The sequence below is a fragment of the Callionymus lyra genome, chromosome 8 (assembly GCF_982586985.1).
Source record: "Callionymus lyra chromosome 8, fCalLyr1.hap1.1, whole genome shotgun sequence".
In the NCBI taxonomy this organism is placed as follows: domain Eukaryota; kingdom Metazoa; phylum Chordata; class Actinopteri; order Syngnathiformes; family Callionymidae; genus Callionymus; species Callionymus lyra.
The window spans coordinates 14,705,094-14,724,355 of NC_141825.1; the positions used below are offsets into that span (position 1 = coordinate 14,705,094).

Below are 19,262 nucleotides of genomic sequence, written 5' to 3' on the forward strand. Positions count from 1 at the left end.
TCACTGCAGCAGCCGCTCTCTGATCGTGATGCCACGCTCTCTTCGGACAGAGCTGCAAAGAAAGAAGGGAATCCTTCCCACAAGTCTTTGAAGATTTTCCCGCTGAACAGCACTTTTTTTTTTTCAAAGACGGTCGCTCACCTCGAGCAAATCTTTCACTCCCAGCCCCCCTTGCATGCACCTCTTCCCCTGGTGTTTGTTCCACTCTCAGTGCACGTGGTTACTCGGCTGGAGGATGTCTCGGTCCAGAGGATGCAGACTGCATCGGTGATGCCCCCCCAGTTCTCCTCCGGGTGCTCATTGATCCAGCAACGGGATCCTTCCCTTCACACTAGTCCTTCGCCAGACAGTGGGAGCTGATCTACAGTGTCAGGAAAAGTAAGAGGAGGAAACGTGGAGGAGAGACAGAGCCGAGGCAGAGTGTAAAACGATGGTGGGTGGGAAAGAGGGAGGGGAGAAGAAACCAAGATAGGGGGAGTCGGAGGAGACCGCACCTATCGACGCCGGCAGAAACAGCAAGGAATCATGGGAAGCGAGTAAATATACATTATCCCAACGGATCGATGGTGTGGTTAGCGTGGAATTGAACCTCACAATGTCTGGTTTTAATAAAAGGAGGATGTTATTCGTTCATGTGCTTTCACTTCCAAACTGTTATGTGTTTCTTTGTGGTAAAAGTATTTTTAATTATGCCAGGTTTGTACTGTACTATTATTCTTTTCTACTTCACCAGATTTTCCACCAGAGATGTTTTGATTCCTTCCTTTGTTTGCAGTCTCTGAAGTGCAAACTACACAAGTATAAATTAGTAGCATTTTGTGCGTACCTCTTAAAGACTGAAATACAAGGGATCTGCAACTAACATGTTCTACTTGTGTGTAAACTGATAATTGTCCTGGATGTATTCAGGGAAATTTTTCAATCCTTTGATGGTAATTAAAGCTATGATGTAAATGTTGCAGAATAATTACCTAGATTTAAGATTAAAAGGCTTTAAATATGTGAGAGGGGGGTTGTGTATTATGCTACTTTGTGATTGGAGGATAAAAAGACATTGTTTTATTCAAATATGTGAATGAAGGAAAACATTACTTTTGAGATGTTAAATACATTCTGAAAAATGGAAATTAACATATATCTAAAAAGGATTGTATGAATAATTTCGCTTAAAATGTTATTGAAATTTAAAAGGTGGAAGAAATACACTGAATAATGATCATTTGACAAATATGTGAAATATTGTAAGAAATCAAGAACACAATTTTCAAAATAATTAAAAAATATAGATTCGTAATATATAAAAAAAAAATACTTGAAAAGAAAAACGGAGATGTAAAACCACAAATAAACATACAAAACACGATATCCCAGTGAACTAATTCACAATTCCATTCATTCATTAGTTTTCTCCCGCTCGTTCCTTTAGTTCGCTCCGGTAACACGCAATTGCAAATACAAACCACTAGATGGCGACACAAGCGGTGATACATTGGTGCATTGAGTTTACTGTTTAAACTGTATACACATGTTCTTAGAAATATAGGTATATTTTATTACCAAAAATATTGTAAAATCCCTTTTTAAAAAAGATCGTTATATGATTCATTTCTGTTAATTCTAAAGTAGTTCTAGTTATTTTTATATAAATATATATAACATTTACTTCAACTTAATATTAGTTTGGAGACTTGTATATAGATATGGAAAAATATCAGAGTTAAAAACACAAGTTAAAGAAGAAAAATGACAAACAGAAAAAACAAGTTCCCTCTTTGTTGCACATTAAGTTGCTTTAGGTGCAAAACTGAACCTCTGTTGATTTATATGATCATAGTTATTGATCTTATCATATTCTCCTGATCACTTTATTGTTATTGACACAGTGCTCAGTGTGTGTGTGTGTGTGTGTGTGTGTGTGTGTCGGGGGGGTGTTGCTTGTGTGCTGCAGTGGGGGTGAGACACAGAGACAGAGATATGGGGTAAGAGGCTTTTCTGGTTCAATCCTCCGTAACTGTCACAAGCAGTCAGTCACCTGCAGATGATGGTGCTGAGGGCTGGCAACTAAATGACTATCTCTTCCATTTAATCAACGACCCCTGGCTCCAACGCCTTCATTGATCACCTGTCAGGCAGTATCGAGGGCTAGTTGAATCAAAAAAATTTAAGTAATTGGGTATTTGAAGAGGATCAGATGGAGAGGAATCCACCATCTCACCCATACATCTCTGAGGAGTTAAGAAAATGATTTGGTCGGTCTCTGTGTAGACGTGTTGACACCAGGTTAATCCTCGCCAGAGAAAGTGTCTCCATCTTGACCCACCCTTCTCCTTCCTGGTCCTACCTACAGCACACCCGTCTCACCCCACCCCGTATCCTGTATTAATGCTTCCAATCCTCTTTGTGGAAGAGTGACGTCTGCTACTGTCAGAAACAGAGTTAAGCTCTGCCGGCAGGAAGAGAACACGGCGGAGAGAAGCTTGCAGCCTTCTGGGGGGGCCGTGGTTTTCGAGGGTCCCGCCTGGATCAGAGCTGAAAGGGAAGGATATCAACAGGTCGACTGAACACCAAGAGGAACTGAATCTCTAAGACTCCTTACAACTTTTGGAAATCTGGACATTTTTTACGTTGTGTTTCATTGTGTTGTGGACAAAACAGATGGCAAGAGAGCTTCCTTCTGTGTCAGGTGTGTCTGAAAGGTGTTCATGTGGACATCCACTTCACGGATTGGGTGTTTGTAAGAGCCTATGAAAGTGGCGGCATTGTGTTGCTGTGAGTACGCTTCTCGAGTGCTGCCCGTAGTTGCGTTGTGAAGATTGTGTTGTTGTTGTTGTTGTTGGGGTGGGAAAAGGCCGTGTGTCCTTGTGGAAGTTGTAGCCCTGGATTTTCTAGAGATGGAAGGGTACGAGCGGTTCATGGACGGCGAGAGGGAGATCGACTACAGGAGGATCGTGGGCGACACGGAGCCGGCGCGACCTCGCGTCCCCAACCGAGACGGGGAACATCCACACCCGTACGGCGCCCACGGCCACCCCACGGTGCACGGACACGGGCACGAGACGGCGGCACAGAGGTACAGCGCCACCAGGATTCAAGCAGGATATGAACCGGAGAGGTCAGTAACACACACCTAAGGTCTTGACATTAACATCCTAAACGCCGGGTTGTTTGTAACTCAGAGGTGAGACCAACTTTCTAGCAATGTCAGGTAAATATATTCTTTAATTCCCCCCGGGCTGCAGGTCCAAATCCTCTTACTTCAGTGGCTCTAATTGGTGTGTAGAAAGGACAAACTTTATTTCCTGTGTTGACGCCAGCGTGTTTAAGTGGATCTGACTGCAGGTGGAAGACAAAAGGTTAATTAGTTGGTCATCGTTGATGTTGAGTTGGTTATCCACAACATACTAGGTGACTTTAAAGGGTGTCCGGTTTGCATTTATTTGTTTATATTTAATATTTTTATATACAATTACTAGATGAACAGTACATTATTTTCATGGAAATCTTTTTCATTCATTTTCACAAATTTCCACTATCATTTATATCTGGGAAATTGGTGTTAGCATTTCTACAGTTAAGTCTTACTACTGATGAGGCTTCTTGAAACAGTCGATGAGGTATCATGATTTATTTTGAAAGGCCACTAGATGGAGTTCTCTTAATAGTTCACTCGGGTCTGATTATATGAATTTTAAAGCAACTTCAGAGAGATGAAACAAACCAACAATGCAAAAATGGTTGAAGTAATGTGTGGATATGGAGGGTGACTGAAAGTGTTACTCGCTGTTGCTTGCGATTGTTCACAGTGATTTTCTTTAGTCATAAAGTTAATCAAATGATACAGAGACCGGTTATATGTATATCGAAAATATTTTTTAGTTAAGTCGACCATTAAAACATGTTTTTTTAACATGAAATATAAAGTTAGAATCCAAAACACCAAAGATAAACAGTGTAGTTTGATGTTTGTTCTTTCACTGTCTCATTATAAATCATATTAGTTTATTCATCTTCGTCTTATAATCATAATAATAATAATAATAATAATAATGATAATAATAATTAAAACTCATCTTAAATATATTAGTTGGTGTCTGAATATATATATACAGTAATTATATAGATAAATATATGACTATCAAAGGGAGAGAGACACATCTTAACACAATTGTTTTTTTTAAATGGCCGTTTAGAGTAGTTATGGTTTGTTAACGCTTCATGAAACAGCTGCTGAGGTATCATGATACAGTGTCTTCATTTTGAAAGACCACTAGATGGCGCTTTATTGTCTTTGCCTCTGATATACTAGTTCAACTAGTAATTAAACCTGATGTCATTTTTAAAGTTAGAGCGCCATCTAGTGGCCTTTCAAAATGGAGACACTGTATCGTGATACCTCATGATCTGTTTCATGAAGCCTCAACAAACCATCACTAAATCAGAGTAACGTCCAAAAAAGCTACCATGGATAAAGGTTGTTATATTATTCCTATAGCATTATATAAAAATGGTACTGCTCAATCTTACTATAGGATATCGTGCTATCCCTCCCTGACCATCAAAGTTGAGTCTATAAATTCTCCCTTGTGTTTCCACTCCAGCATGGCTGACTACCTGATCAGTGGAGGCACTGGTTACGTCCCAGAAGACGGATTAACGGCCCAGCAGCTCTTTTCCATCGGCGATGGACTCACTTACAAGTAAGAGGGCACTTCCTCTAGTAGGCTATAGCTAGCATATTGACACAGATTCCAGAAACATGCTTGGTATTATGCAACATCATCCGTTAAGTATTCATGCTGGTGAGGATTATGTCTGAGCGATACTTTTCAAGGATGCTGTGATGTTTGTATATGCAGGCGTATCCATGTGTTAATGGAGGACCAGCAGGGTTTATCCGTGACTAGAGGATAAATGTGGAGCGTTTAAGTGCATTGAAAGGCTGAAAGATTATGTGTGTTCAGTGTCAGGTTCATTGAAATGTCAGAGACTTTATTACTGTACACGTTTTTTGTTCGGTGGTCATGTACGATAAATCGTAGTTTTACTAATTGTTCTATTGCAAATGCTTCAAACACATAATTTGATGTGGGTCATTTGGGGTTTTAAAAAGAAATGATGAAGACAGGAAGTCAAATGAATGTATGCAAGTTACGAAGCCTCATGAAACAGCTGGTGGTGTATCAGTGATACAGTTTTAAAAGGCCACTAGATGTCACTCTCTGCTTTATAATCGTTGGCTCTGATCGACTAATTCAATGAAACCTGGCATCAAACTTAGAGTGGCATCTAGTAGTCTTTCAAAATAAAGACACTGTATCATGATACCTCATCAGCTGTTTCATGAGGCCTTATAAACCCGATACTATTGTAGTACTAGTTATTTTAGCCACAATTTCTTTTGGATCCAGTTACAGGACAGGGACTAAAATGTTGATCACTTGCATGACTGTGTTAAGAAAATGCAGTGAAGAAGATTCAAGGAGAGATATCAGGGGGAGATATTTTGTCTTTTTTCAACATTCCTCAGTGCTAATATTATTCATTAAAACTATATGTCTAATACAAGGACAGGGACATCTTTTGTTCACTTGATCTTAACTGATAAGTAACGACATGTAATATCACATTGTGGAATAGTATGAGAAGTGCAAGAACCCGCGAGGAGTAAAAGACAGCTGCATTAATCATGTAAGTCTGTAACTCTTCGCTTCTAAGATCTTCCTGTATTGTCTTCACAGTGACTTCTTGATCCTTCCAGGTTTCATTGACTTCACGTCCGAAGAGGTTGTAAGTAGAAGTCTTAAAATAGCACTGATCTATACACAAGTTACAATGATCTACAGAGACACTCTTAATTTAGAATCCGTACATACTTACTTACTGAGATGTTCTTCTTAAAAGATCTCACCTCAACAACTCCAACTTCATTCTGGTGTCAACCCAAATTTCTTTCAAGCATTCATTTTTATTCCAGGTTTTAACTGTTGATTCTTGATCCTAACTTGTTGTAAAGCTGTAAAGCCTCAACTTTCTTTTAATATAATTCAATTTTTGTAATTCAAGATTGCAATAAAAAAAAAAAATCTCCATGAAATACTAATGTAAAAAGCATTAACAATGATCTTTCTATTGAAAAGAATTACTTTATTATAATAACAAAATGTAATATAGGAAAAAGAACAAGCGCTATACAAATAAAAATTACTTACTTACTTAGAAGCACAATCAAAAATAAATGGTATTGCAGTTTCAATTTCAGACACACGATGTCGCCAGAAACAACATGTTTAATTGTGTGTACGGTTACTTTAAAATTTGTATTATCTATACAGAACTGTTAAATTATAATAAGCAAATTAAGTGAAAAATAAGTGAAAAAAAATCATTGCAGTTATAGTAATAGTACAATACTAACAATAGTAATTCAAGAGTAGAAAGGATTTTGTGTTTCAGTTTTAAAACTCTGTTTTCAGGATCTGACATCTGCATTGACAAGGAAGATCACCCTGAAGACTTCCCTCATTTCGTCACCCATGGATACAGTCACAGAGTCGTCAATGGCCATCGCCATGGCAGTGAGTAGAAGCCGCTCTGCGCTTCATCGCTAATTATAAACTGAATCTTTTTACAATTGAACGCTTTACAGATGGACTTTTTTCTCTTTAGTTAATGGGAGGGATTGGAATTATTCATCATAACTGCTCTGCCGAGTTTCAAGCCAACGAGGTGCGCAAAGTAAAGGTAAGACAAAGTCTTAAGTCTGTGAGGTTAAATCATCTTGTAACACTTTTTATTTATTTTAGAAATTTGAGCAAGGTTTTATCACTGATCCAGTGGTAATGAGCCCCCAACACACTGTAGGAGATGTGTTCGAAGCCAAAATACGCCACGGGTTCTCTGGCATTCCGGTGACAGAGACTGGCAAAATGGGCAGCAAGTTGGTCGGCATAGTTACCTCCAGAGATATAGACTTTCTATCGGAGAAGGACCACGACAAACCACTGGCGGAGGTTGGTGTATGATTGAATACATTTCAATATCTATTACAGAGTATGTTGGATTTTTTAAAATTATCCAGGCGATGACGAAAAGAGAAGATTTAGTCGTAGCACCGGCCGGAGTCACACTAAAAGAAGCAAACGATATTCTGCAGCGAAGTAAAAAAGGTACACACCTGTACAGACGTGGCTCACTTTCCTTCTCAGAAGTTTTTTTTTTAAAACATATCTGTTTCGGTAGGAAAACTTCCAATCGTGAACGACAGCGACGAGCTGGTCGCCATCATCGCAAGAACCGACTTGAAGAAGAACAGAGATTATCCGCTGGCCTCTAAAGATTCACGGAAACAGCTTTTGTGTGGAGCCGCCATCGGGACCCGAGAGGACGACAAGTACAGACTGGACTTGCTCATGCAGGCTGGAGTCGATGTGGTGGTTCTGGTGAGATCATCCACCGCTTTAATCATTTGAATAATACCAATATATCCACAGCTAATCAGCTCCTTTCTTCTCCTTCATTAAGGACTCTTCTCAGGGAAACTCAGTGTATCAGATCAACATGATAAACTACATAAAACAGAAGTATCAGGACCTACAAGTAGTTGGAGGAAATGGTAATTTGACGAACAATACACATTTTGTTTCATGTGAGTGCATATCTTTCCAGATCAGGGGTGATTTATTTTCTGTATTAAATACATAGTATCCGTGATGCTGCCCTTTTTTAATCCAATCCCAGCTTGGAGCAATCTTTGAAATACAGTCTTCCTGTTTAGCCAGACACAAAGTTACAAAATGTACCAATATCAACAGAATATTACAAATATATATATATATATATATATATTATGACTACATCAACAACTAGATAATTGATATGTCCACTGCTAAGATACAGTAGAGCGAGGTTCACTTCTGCCTCTCACTACAAATACAGGACCATCACCTCGTCATTTTACAGCATTGAAAAAGCATGTAATTCATGTATTTTTCAACTGTTACTTATTCAGTAGGTTTCATTCCAACCCTCTGAGTGACTGTGATACATGACTTCTCCAGAATATTTGTCTCTTCTGTAGAAATTGGTTTAATCTAGAAATCTATTCCCAACCTAGCCAAACATCTTGCATAGCACTTCAGGAATCTTATCTAAATTCAAATATGCCACTGGGAATTAATTCTAAGGCACTTGCAGTCAAACTTACCGGAAATCTGATCTCTCTCTTATTGACGTGTATACATCCTTTTAACCTTCTAATTATGTTTACTCGTGATTCGGCGTGTTTGTCTCCATCTAGTGGTGACAGCAGCGCAGGCGAAAAACCTCATCGACGCTGGTGTGGATGCTCTGAGAGTAGGAATGGGCTGTGGCTCCATCTGTATCACCCAAGAAGGTAAATCATCTGAAGGAAAAAAAACATTTTTTTCAGATATACATATCTGTGTAGTGAGTGTTCTTCTCTTTCCTTCCGCTCAGTGATGGCATGTGGACGACCACAGGGCACTTCTGTGTACAAGGTTGCGGAATATGCCCGCAGGTTTGGAGTGCCGGTGATCGCTGACGGAGGGATTCAGACCGTCGGACACGTAGTTAAAGCTCTTGCTCTGGGAGCGTCCACAGGTCAGAAAGCTCCTGATCTTAAGCCACATCTTAAGACTTTTTTATTTGTGCAGGCTGTTCCTTGATTTTCTAAGACTCCTGTGTTGTTCTCGGTGTTATCTTGACCTTTTAAGTATTTATTTTATTGGGTATTGTTTTGATTGTTTAAGGGCTTTGTGACCCTGGTCTGGTAAAGGGCTCTACATATATAATTTACTTACTTACATTATTTTTTTTTTATTTTACAGGGAGGTTTATCATAGTTGCTTAGGGGAGTGCTTCACAACCCCCAGCCCGGGGACTGGTACTGCAACCGAAATGTCTTTCCTTTTGAAAAAAGATGGTATTTTCTCTGAAGTAACTTTAGTCTGTGACTCTTAACGCGTAAAAAACACTCATTTCAGTCAAAAAATAAACCTGTAAACTTGTGGAAAAATTAGTTAATATGGCATCGCCCTTGAATATAATGCCTACATTAAACCTGTGCAAAAAAAGTGGGAGGAAACTCGAGTGCCTAAAGGGAACCCACGCAAGAAGCCATAGTGCGAAAAGTATACCTGAAACCTTCTTTTTGTGAAGCAGCTGCTACTTCACAAACATGCGCCTCCAAAGTTATTGCCTCTTATTACCGTTAAAAGTAGCGAATGGATTTTCATGAACTTTTCAGGATCAGTTTATATCAAAGTGAGTCAAACTTCTGGTGGTGGTCCAGAGCGCCGCCTGGATAGAGGGAGGTTTTGAAGGATTGGACAATGCCTTGACAGGCTGTAAGCCAGAAAAAAAAAAGTTTGGTAACACATTGTGAATGCAATTATTATATCGTGTCAATTATTGAATTGAATTCAGTTTTTCAGAGTTATGAAAAAAAAACAAGTGGTTAATGATGGTTAGTGACTACTAGTTGACTCAGAAAAGTCAGTTCAACTGTTTGTGATGATTCAGAAATTGTGTAACGGTGATATCGTTTCAAAAAACAATACACCAAATGTATTTTTTAATTCACCTAGAAAAAACAACGTTAGTTTATCAGAAATAACTTTTTGTAACATTTATGCATGTGATCAGAAATGATGATAATGAAACTAAATCAATTGAAAAAAGACATCTAAAAGCTTTTTTTTCTCGTTCCTTAATGACATCACAGTGATGATGGGGTCGTTGCTGGCGGCAACCACCGAGGCTCCAGGCGAATATTTCTTCTCCGACGGCGTGCGTCTAAAAAAGTATCGAGGGATGGGCTCTCTGGACGCCATGGAGAAAGAAAGCAGCCAGAAACGCTACTTCAGGTGAGACCGACATGCTTTTCCCCTCCGGCATCTTCACCGTGATTCACCTCCGTCTCGGCGCGTGTCGTCTTCCAGTGAAGGCGACAAAGTCAAAGTGGCCCAGGGCGTGTCCGGGTCGGTCCAGGATAAAGGCTCCATCCACAAGTTTGTCCCTTACCTCATTGCTGGGATTCAACATGGCTGCCAGGACATTGGCGCCAAGAGTTTGTCGATCCTGCGGTAGATTCCCTGAATTTTACTTTGAGTTATAATCGATGAAACGAGCGAGATACCGTCTGCCTCAGGTCGATGATGTACTCCGGAGAGCTGAAGTTTGAGAAGAGAACCATGTCGGCCCAGATGGAGGGAGGAGTTCACGGCCTCCACTCGTGAGTGTCACTCCACCCTCTTACCTCCTTCCTCATTATCAACTTTGTTTTTCTCTTATACTCTGTCATTTGTCTTATTAGTATCCATGTTCAGCGTCATATTGTCTTTCTTTTTTTCCTCTTTTTCTTACTCACGCTATCATGTTAGATACTCTTTTGTACCATGTAAGTAACTTCATCACTTTCTCACCTCATCCTTACTAGCGACTACTCCATTTCCTCTTTAGCATTATTGTTCTTTTTTTCTCTCAAGTTATGAAAAGCGGCTGTACTGAGGCCTCGGGAGGAAGAGGAAGAACACGCTCGGGTCCAAACGTTCCAGCTCCTGCTGCCCTGAATCGACACACTTGATCATCGAGCTGACACCCTTCAGAAGATGCTGCCTTTCAACTCCCCTTAAATCCACGAGCAACTGATCAATCGAGTTCAAAAGTATATGAATAACAAAACTGCAGTATTAGAGACGAGTTTATATCCTGTTGAATTTAAAGAAAACTGTCCTGATGAGTTATAGTTGCTACAAACAAAACACTAGTGATGACGGTTAACGATGCTCATGAAACAGTTGATGATGTATCATGATACAGTGTCTTCTTTTAAGAGGCCACTAGATGGCACTCTAAGTTTTAAAATGATGCCAGGTTTTATTAAATTAATAGATCAGAGCCGAAGATCATAAAGCATAGAGTGACATTTAGTGGCCTTTTAAAAGTAAGATCATGATCATGATACATCAGCTGTTTCATGAGGCGTCATTAACACAAAACACATACTATAAAATGCTATTGTTTATAAATGTGTTTTTGCTTGAATTGACCTGCTGATTGTACATATCTAAAGCTACTTAAGGGATTGTTTCACCTGTATGGAAAGAGACATGTAAAATAATATTTGACCTGAAATAAACTATTTAATGGTTTGGATGTTTTAGTTAGAACAACATTGTTATTCAATGTATAGTATATTAATAGGTATTTTTTTGAAATGATGAAAAGTCAAACAGAACAACTCAGAGAGATGAATATATTTTATTCCAAACAGCCCTCGACATTGTCAAAACAGAAATAATGTTTCCACGTATATCTTTATTTCAATGACATTTTCAATTAAAAAAAGCCTTTTAAAAATGTACTGCATCAGAGTGTGATTTAAAACGTTATGGTTGTGGTGTAGTTACTGCACGATTTTATATGTATTGTAATACTACATAACTGTATATTACCAGGGATGGGTTGATGAGGCCTCATGATCAGTTGTTGGAGCTGAATCATGATTCATCATTTTAAATGGCCACTAGATGGCATTTTTAGTTTAAAACGATGCCAATGATCATCACAACGCTTACTGGTCTAATGGTTTATTTATAAATATATACACATCTGCACTTTTTACACATTTTCAACCATGATATAAAGGTTTCTTTTGATGTCTTGAAAGTCATTATTAGAATTAATAACAGATCTATCGATTCAAAATTCTCCTTTTTTAGTTTATTCAATTTATTAGGAAGGATACACATGTATTGTATAAAATTACACCTGGGTTACAGTAAAATGATCATTTTAATAGAAGCTGTGGCAGTAAATGTTTTTTTGCAGGTCATTTGTGTCTCGTATAAAATCTTTAAAAATGGCTTTTCCTAGATTATTTTTGAAAAAGTGAAGTGGAAATGGCTTATGTTTGAAAGCAGATGACTGACTTCTTTACATGCAAAAACAAAAATCAAATTCTCATGATAGCCTGGTGAACCTGATTGTAGTCCTGGTTTTGATCCAGTCCCTAGAGTTCATCAAAGCATTAGATTTTATTTTTTTTATATATATATATATAGTTGTTTTTTCATTTAAAGCAACATGCTGGTTTTCACTGTAAAACCATGCTAAATATATTTGTTTTACATTATTATTATTTAACTATGTAATTCACAACATACAAACATTTTTTTTTGTTTGCTGCATCCTTTGTACATGCATGTAAAACAATCAATCTTTATTTGTGATTAATATACATATATTGAAATCTGATTTTATTACTTTACTGTATATAAAAAAATACGGAATGTTATTCATGAAAATCAATGCTGGACATAAATATATGTATAAATTACTTTATGTATTTACATAATATGTACAATATTGACGAGTAAACAATAATTATTACCTTTTTTAAATAATTAAATAACATACTTAGTTGTTTGTCTCTTGACAATAAAGCATTTCAGTCAGTTAAAATACTTTAAAAACGTTAAATGAAATTACTTTTAATAAACACTATTTGCTACTATAGGAAATGCTGAAACCATCTTTACTTTTTTTGGGCTTTTATGACTTATTTATAAGTTATCAAAAAGCAGCAACAGTTAGCTCTTAATATAAATCTAACAGAAAAAAAACACTAAAATAGGCTTTATCCATAAATACTTGCACATTTGAGTGTAACCAATTTTCAACAGGATACCTTACGCTTTTCCCTTGCTTTGATCTTGAATTAAATGTATTTTCCCCACGAACAGAGTAAAATCCCAGCAGAATAAAAACAGGAAAGAATTTGAAGGAGGTGAAGTTTCATTAAGAAATGTAAAGCTACAGCTAGCTATGTGTCTGTGTATTAGCTGTTGCTAGGTCAATAGCTGAAACCTTAAGTGAAGGCCGGGCTCATCAGGAAGTAGGAAGTGTGCGAGTATATAGTATATTCCCACAGCTTAATGAAATTAAACACACTAAAATGTGTCTAATTTTTAACAGAAAATGTTCATAGTTTTGTTGTAGTGTAACAGTTCTTCCGGTTACACACACACACAACATGATGAACACAGTTGTCGTTTCATCATAACACAATACTCTGGTCAGTCCTGAAACGTCTACAAATCGATTGTGTCACTGCAAACACTAAGAGCATCTATTTGTCTGCAAACATTGACAAACTCCGCCTGGACCGCCAGATCCCATTCCAGTTGTTTGCTCTCACTCAACTGTTTGGTGGAAGCCAGTCTGCGAGATCCCTGGCTGTCCCGCGAGGCTGTGCTCAGTGTCCTGTAGCGTCTGTAGAGGGAGAGGTGGGGTATCGCTCGCGGGAGGCTGTTCTGCGCAACTCTCTGACCTCTGTTGGTCCAAGAGTTCGACCTCAGTTTTCTGATCTGGTTGGACTTACTGCAGAGACCTAAAGTGGAACCGGATCCACTTCCTTTCCAGTCGGTGGCCATCGGTTGTTTGATCTCTGCTGCAAGAGGACCCTGAGGGTTGTGGGATCTCAAACTTTGGTTTTCCTGATCCATGTCAACACAGGATGATGTTCTGTATAAAGAATCCTCCTCCGTTTTAGACCCTTGCTTTAAGGTACTGTGGCTAACCGATGTCAAAGAATGGCTCGACGATGCATGCGACAGCCTTGGCAAACCAAATATGCTATGAGAAAACAGGGATTCACTGAAAAGAGCCTGGTCAATGCTGCGTGATAAATCTATGGGCGAAGGTGGTCTGAGATCCACAGTAGAGTCGGCTTCTAGGCCAATGCTGATCCACCGGATTTGCTGAGATAATGGCACTTGTTTCCCATCAGACATCGGTGTTGTAAATTGAGGCATGGAATTCTGCGACTGTGGGACTTTGGCATCATCGCTGCCCTGACCATTTCCGGAAGAATGAACTGCCGACCAACGCGGATGTGACTCTGACTGTCCATTTGTAATGACTTCACATAGGACTAGTTTTTCCCCCCTGCTTGGCGAACAAGAGTCGTGTGAGGAGTGACTCTGGGAGTTTAGTCCACCTGGTGATGACAGGGAGAGTCCTCTTGAAGGGGAGCCGTATGACAGGCGGGACCATGATCCTGGACGTGGTGGGGGTTTGTCCTTTCTGGGGTTCTTTTGGCAGAATAACGGATGCGTGCCGATTACAGACAAACTGAGACACAGTCCAACCTCACAGAGTCGACAGCCGACTTGTAAACCCCACCAGGACCAGGGTGGGAACCCGTAACGCTCAACTCCACCCAAACCAAGTGCATGCAGTATCCCGTAAAGCTGAAACCCCCCACATCCCAGGAAACAGAGTGAAGCGCTAACTCCAGCAGTTGCCGCCCTACCCCAGTCCTCCACTTTGGAAAAGGGACAACTGACAGGGGAGACGATTTCTGGAGACCCGCCACTTTCTCCACTGTCATTGAGTCTATAGACGTGACCGGTATCAATTTGTATCAAGCAGTAATAAATGAGGTAGGAGGTGGAAAGATAGACTGTGAGGCAGACAAATATACCCTGTGGGATCAGAAGGATTTTGGAGGGTAAGCTATGGAAGAGTTGAAGCACGCCAACACAAACAAGGGACACAGCGAAATGCAAGAAGGACATCAGAAGTAAAAAGCCAGGTTTAGGGAGGGCTGAGAAAGAGGAGGAAATAGCAAGTGGTAGTGACAGGCGTTTGCGCGAACGCAGTGAAAGAAGGAGGAAAGCCACGGAAAAAGCAGAGCTTAAACAGGGAAACGGAAGCTGGGAAAGCAACAGAGAAGGCAGAGTGGGAAGACGCTCCTGATGACTGTAGGCATCGTAGATCAAACAAAACGCTTGAATCCCAACAAATGCTAGCAGAAGCAAATGTAGGAGAATGAAGTAGGGGCTGCCTGGTGGACAACGGAAGGGCAGCCCTAACAGGCAGACTACGGAAATCAAGCCAAACCCCGTAAAGACAGATCCGAGGCCATATATGTGGGCTTCCCAGGCAAAACCCCAGGTGGCGAGGGCAGAGTTCCAATCTGGATACAAAGGGATGAACAGAGCTGCACTTAGGGCCAAAGACTGTCGTAGATTCTCATGGGGGACCAAATCCTCCGGGTAGGACGCTGTCCAAGTCTGGTTAGTCCCGCACGGCGTTGATGTTGTGTTGACAGTATTGTTGAGTTGGGTGTGTAACTCATTGATTTTCTGGGCATTGTCTTTATCACCTGGGAAGCAAAAAAGACAACAAAAAAAAGATGCTTAATGTTGATATATTAAAGCATGCTATCTTTTAAGAGACACATGAGTTGAGCCTTTAAGATGTATTAGGTTGTAAACTTTTCCTATCCCTATCTTTTACCAGCAAAAGTAATTAGTTTCTCTTTACCGAGCATTTTAATTGTTACTCAGGATTGAAGTTTTGACTCTAGCACATCACACAGGTTGCATTTTGATACACCAAAGGGTTTCAAAGCCAAAAGGGAGTATCTCATTTGTTAACCCTTGTGTTGTCTAACCCTTGTCTGTCTTGTATTTCTGAAAACTAAGTCATTCACCTTTACCCAGAGACAACACAAGGGATACCACAAACATATTTTTTTTCGGCCTGCGGGTCACCTTGACCCTGAGATAAAACAAGGGTTAAGAAGATACCTGTGTTAAAAGGTATCCTTTGCTTATATGGTGAAGTTAAAACAGATTAATTTGCAAACAAATAATATAGAGCAGTGGTCCCCAACCTTTTACAACTAAGGGCCCACTTTTAAGTCTCAAAAACCTTTGCGGCCCACCTCCGACCCCATAAACATGAAGGCATTATAATGCGTTCTCATTTCCTTGTCACATGTATAATACTTAAGGAAAAGCCACATAATGAAAAGAATATTTGAAAAACCTTTAATATCCTTTTAAACTTAACGAGTTTAAAGTTTAAGTTTAAAACATTATTACGTGTATTTTTATTTTTATATAATTACATCCACCCTACCACAAAAAAAAGAACCATTTTGGAAAAGATTTTGTGGCCCATTTGCAATACCTTGGCCCACAGGATGGGAATTGCTGATATAGAGTATAATTATGTTGTAAAAATAAGTATGTTTTATGACCCTTTAAACCATCTGTAAAAGACGGGATGAAAACTAACCATAAATATTACACGTTTTTTTTAATTATTTTCATTTTGAAAAGAAAAAAAAAATTGATCTCATTATCTAATAAAAATAAGTTCATATTCATGTTTGTAATTTGTTTTCTTGTACATGAATGCGACCAAAAAAGATCTTGAATATGTCTTCAAGACATATGCGAGGTGCCAAAGCAGTCGGAGTTTCTGTGAAGGTAAGACTTGAATATTTGTTCAAACAGAAGCGAGAAAAACAAATATAACAATTTGGAAGAGTCACAGCCGTCGCTGTAACGACAGACAGATTAAACCTCTTTTTGATTCATCATGCTTCTGCTTTGAGCAAACAAATAACAATAACTATGGGTTATTTTCTCGAGTCAATATGTTATAAACAGAGTTAGAATTTGACGTGTGGGAAGCTTTAACAAGTGTCAAGAGCGAAAAGAGTGACTCGCTTTGGCAATAAAAGAAATTGGATTTGTTGCTGTGAAGGTATCAGCGTCGTGGGGAACGCAGTGTGCAACATTAATCCATTATAAAACAGAGCAAGCTTGTAACTGGGAATCTGGGTCACAGAGAGGGAGAGAGTGGGAGCGAAAGCCGTGAAATGTCTGTTGATTAGCTGCTATTGACTTTCCACCATTTTTGTGCCGAGCTATTTTTAAAAACAATTGGGAGATTTGAACTTGTCAAAAATAATATAAAATAATATATATATCCATGAGTTTAAGGCTCATAACGAGGGATATTCCGCATTTCATCAATAATAGAAGACTTTTTTTTCTCTAGAAAGACAATGCTGAGTAGAGCTGCTGAGACTGTGCATCCTTGGACTCATTACCGACTAATCCCCCTTAGAAAGAACATTTACACACAAACGTGAAAACCTTCATGCGTCTCAATGCTCACGGACGAAAATGATCATTTGCTTTGACACGTGGGTGAGAGTTAGTGCACTTAGGTGAAGATGAAGAGGAAGTTCCTCTTAATTACCTATTTCCTGATCATCCAGGAGCGTCGCCGTGGCTTCCGTCGCGAAACTGAGCGAGTCAAGAGACGTGTTGAATATGTTGCTGGCTCCCGTCGATAAGTTCTGTCCTGAGCTGAGAGGTCCAGGTAAACTTCTCTCATCCATGGAAGTCTCCGTGGAATTCTCCTCTGATCCATTAGTGCTCGGCTCATGAATCAAAGTCGTCGTCTCAAGCAGATGATCAAGTGATGAAGCCTTTAATAAGTCTTTCTGTGAAATTGTTTTCTCCGTGTGTATAGAAGGTGACGTGGCTAAAAGATCGTCCATGTCGCTGTACTCGCCGAGAACTCCATGTCCGTCCTCGTCCTCTGCTGGCGGCCTTTGAAAGGAGACACTTTTCTCATCGAGCACAAGTCTGGGTTTCAAACCAGGGTTGTAAAGTTTGGCTGACGGCTTAGTGTGACTCCAAACATCCTGGTCAAGAGCCGGCGTCTGTGGAGGATGTTGTCCAGGAGAGACTGAGACGTAGGATGCCAGAGACAACCAGAGGAGCGGGGTCCACGAGGACAACATGATTAACCAATTCAAATCACGAACATGGTGTGAGCCAGATCAGTTACCACACCTGCCGAAACAAGACGTACGCTGGATTCACAACAAGAAAGTCCACTCACGTTCGAGGTAAATATATAGTTGCGGCTGCTGCAAATGTTTTTCTTACCTCATCAGTATCCAGCTCTGCTGCTTCATGTCGGTGCCTGCAGTCTTCCAGCAAAAGCTCTCTCTCTCTCTATCCTCACATGCTTGTGTGCCCCTCTTCTCTCCATCAGGCTCCCGACACATGGGACAGACCCCACCTCCTCTAGACAACCCCCCACCGTAATACATTCACATCCGACAGCCAGTTTGACTGGTAGCACGAACCCTCCCTGCTGTTACCCAGTGCAACCCAGCTCAGTTATCCACCCTCGACTCCCTGATCTGTACATTGAAAAAAAAACAGTCAGATGTGTCAGAGACGTTCATCAACCAGGCAGGGCTCTAGCCAGAACTAGTACAGATCAATACGTGTTATTCAACATAAATTACAACCGTAACTGTAGAAGACCGCCAACAAAACGTGGCTTTAAAGGAAACTGGAGTAAAAACCTTCATAAAACATGCATCGACGAGGAGAACAAACAGACACGTCTCCTCGAATTCTTGTGATCTGCGTAGATCCACCTCATTCCTATTCCACTGCTCAGGGCAAAACTCGCAGTGTGGGTGCAGGAAACATCACGTATAAAACTCACTTGTCGCGTCCTCTACGACACATTTTTCATCCTCATCTTCCTGTTACTGAGACCTGTTTAAAAAGGACAAGAGGTTTCCTGCTTCACTTGTTTATCATAACGTGTCAAGATTGTGTTTGATAATTCTATTTTACATGTCCATCTTGTAAGCGCTAGTGTTACAGCAGTTATTTCTTCATCAGCTTCAAACTCATGTTAGAAAAACCTTCTCAGCCTCGTGACCTGATTTGAATCCCCATGTCGGATCCAAAATAGACTCTGAACTACAAACCTTAGACAGTTGAGGGTTGAAGTTGTACATTGTCTTCCTGTATAGTTTTACTTTCCCCTCTAAATATATGTAGACTAGCAAGCCATTCTTCTTTTAATAAGACAAACATGTATTAAAGCGGCCATGAGGTCAGAGTAAAACTATAATGCATCCATTGATGAGGGAGAACTTTTTTTTAACCATCTATTATTATTTCAAATCTTTGTGCTGTGATTAAGGATTATAGAAACGTTAATTACAACATTTTAATTATAATTATAATTTATATAACAACTACATTTCTTAATTTATCTTTAATAATTGCCTTTGAAAATAGTTGAACAACAAATTATCTATTATATTTGAAGACGTAATTTATAATCCAATGCTTATATATTTTTTAAACATTTTCTTTTTAAAAATGTTTTCCTTGTTTATCTGTGTTTCTTTAATTTGTATTCCCAATTCATACTAAGACTATTTTCCTTAGTTATTTTTTTGAAATTGACATACCACAAAACTAAAATAAAACGTGACCCCCTTAACCCTTGTGTTATCGCAAGGTAAACCCAGATACCTCAAAAGCATTTTTCTTCGGGCCCTTCAGATCACCTTGACCCAGAGACAACACAAGGGATACCAAAAACACATTTGT

General features: G+C 39.5%; 2 protein-coding genes across 2 annotated transcripts; one reads left to right on the forward strand and one right to left on the reverse strand.

Annotated features, from left to right (window-relative positions):
- The first annotated feature begins 2,867 nt into the window (after positions 1 to 2,867).
- On the forward strand, positions 2,868 to 10,591 carry impdh1a (IMP (inosine 5'-monophosphate) dehydrogenase 1a). Its single transcript, XM_087796798.1, has 15 exons — positions 2,868 to 3,112; positions 4,599 to 4,697; positions 5,739 to 5,787; positions 6,474 to 6,575; positions 6,667 to 6,741; positions 6,804 to 7,010; positions 7,079 to 7,166; positions 7,240 to 7,439; positions 7,522 to 7,612; positions 8,297 to 8,392; positions 8,476 to 8,619; positions 9,743 to 9,884; positions 9,960 to 10,103; positions 10,169 to 10,252; positions 10,506 to 10,591. Exons 1-15 carry the CDS (start codon positions 2,892 to 2,894, stop codon positions 10,525 to 10,527), a joined length of 1,764 nt encoding a protein of 587 aa, XP_087652924.1. The 5' UTR covers positions 2,868 to 2,891; the 3' UTR covers positions 10,528 to 10,591.
- Positions 10,592 to 12,354: 1,763 nt separating this feature from the next.
- On the reverse strand, positions 12,355 to 17,656 carry prrt4a (proline rich transmembrane protein 4a). The gene is made up of 2 exons (XM_087798111.1): positions 17,086 to 17,656; positions 12,355 to 15,190 (listed from the first exon to the last, which is right to left on the reverse strand). The coding sequence occupies exons 1-2, from the start codon at positions 17,633 to 17,635 to the stop codon at positions 13,113 to 13,115; spliced, it is 2,628 nt and encodes an 875-aa protein (XP_087654237.1). The 5' UTR covers positions 17,636 to 17,656; the 3' UTR covers positions 12,355 to 13,112.
- Between the last annotated feature and the right edge of the window lie 1,606 nt (positions 17,657 to 19,262).

Bases quoted from the DNA above. Each gene is read 5' to 3' on its own strand.
- prrt4a (XM_087798111.1), bottom strand. From the start codon at position 17,635: ATGTTGTCCTCGTGGACCCCGCTCCTCTGGTTGTCTCTGGCATCCTAC. The intron at 15,191-17,085 runs GTAATTAAGAGG...TTTGCTTCCCAG, and splicing joins CCTGGATGATCAGGAAATAG to GTGATAAAGACAATGCCCAG.
- impdh1a (XM_087796798.1), top strand. From the start codon at position 2,892: ATGGAAGGGTACGAGCGGTTCATGGACGGCGAGAGGGAGATCGACTAC. The intron at 4,698-5,738 runs GTAAGAGGGCAC...TTGTCTTCACAG, and splicing joins GGCGATGGACTCACTTACAA to TGACTTCTTGATCCTTCCAG. The intron at 7,613-8,296 runs GTAATTTGACGA...GTCTCCATCTAG, and splicing joins ACAAGTAGTTGGAGGAAATG to TGGTGACAGCAGCGCAGGCG.